Source organism: Primulina huaijiensis, unplaced genomic scaffold (genome assembly GCF_012295235.1).
Source record: "Primulina huaijiensis isolate GDHJ02 unplaced genomic scaffold, ASM1229523v2 C13219534, whole genome shotgun sequence".
Lineage (NCBI taxonomy): Eukaryota > Viridiplantae > Streptophyta > Magnoliopsida > Lamiales > Gesneriaceae > Primulina > Primulina huaijiensis.
This window is the reverse complement of record NW_027342014.1, coordinates 1-1,140: the sequence shown is the minus strand read 5'-3', so window position 1 is coordinate 1,140 and position 1,140 is coordinate 1. Positions and strand designations below refer to the sequence as shown.

The following is a 1,140-nucleotide window of genomic DNA, read 5'->3' as shown; positions in this document are numbered from 1 at the left end:
GGCTGCTCGCCTTCATTCTACTAGAGTTCTTGGAACCTTTGGCTACCATGCACCAGAGTAATCTTTCCTCACTCATTTTCTATCATTTGGTGATTCTTGCATGTAGGCACGTATTAACTAACATACATGTCTTGAAATCCAATGATACTGATGGACCGTCATGCTTAAACTATCGATTCTATGTGGTTGCACTAGAAAAACTTCAATTGGACAGTTGGCTTCATTTGGTCTATCACTCTATTGACAATGTCCTCGTTATTTTATGTGATGCCCTTTGCTCGTTGTCATTTTCAAACTAATCCGAACAATTGTTCTAGCAATGGACATTTGTTTGATTTGTAAGCTCTTGAGGCCTAATGCACAACAGCTGTATCTTAAAAAAACTAGTACCAGCTGCTTATAGTTGATGGTATCAGAAGCACCAGGTGTAACGATGCATGCTAAGCTGTCAACTGAAATATTCTAGTTATGTTCATATAGAGGCTAAAATTGATGGTGATGTGTAAGAACTAAGAACTTGTTGCTTTTCTTGTAAAAACTCCTGAACAATTCCGGTTCTGTTTTTGAAGACTTCAATCCACTTGAATCAATCAACCTCTTCATCTCATAGATCACCGAGGATATTAGTTCATTTGAGGGAATATAATTTAATGGTTTTTTCTTGAACCTTTTGAAGATATGCAATGACAGGGCAGTTGACTCAAAAGAGCGACGTATATAGTTTTGGTGTTGTTCTGCTAGAGCTTCTGACTGGAAGGAAGCCGGTTGACCACACGATGCCTCGTGGACAGCAGAGTCTTGTTACTTGGGTGATTCCTCTAACCTTATTCTGTTCTCCCCGTCCCAAGTTTCTGATGTAATTGTACACTTTTAAAATGTATTTTCTTTTACTTTTAGGCCACTCCAAGATTGAGCGAAGACAAAGTGAAACAATGTGTTGATCCAAAACTCAAGGGCGAATATCCTCCAAAAGGAGTTGCTAAGGTGCCCCCTCCCCCCTCCCTTCTTGTATGTTTTGTCAGTTAAACAAATAAAAAAAGAAATGCAGAAATTAAAGTATCATGATTTTTTTTGGCCATCCAGCTTGCCGCTGTGGCAGCATTATGTGTGCAGTATGAAGCTGAGTTTCGACCAAATATG

At 39.1% G+C, this 1,140-nt stretch overlaps 1 protein-coding gene across 1 annotated transcript; it reads left to right on the top strand.

Annotated features, from left to right (window-relative positions):
* Window positions 1-6: 6 nt before the first annotated feature.
* On the top strand, window positions 7-1,137 carry LOC140965466 (PTI1-like tyrosine-protein kinase 2; the record flags this gene model as incomplete). Its single annotated transcript, XM_073425534.1, has 4 exons — window positions 7-57; window positions 677-809; window positions 898-984; window positions 1,084-1,137. Coding segments are annotated over exons 2-4 (267 nt in total), but the record flags the coding sequence as incomplete, so codon positions are not given.
* Between the last annotated feature and the right edge of the window lie 3 nt (window positions 1,138-1,140).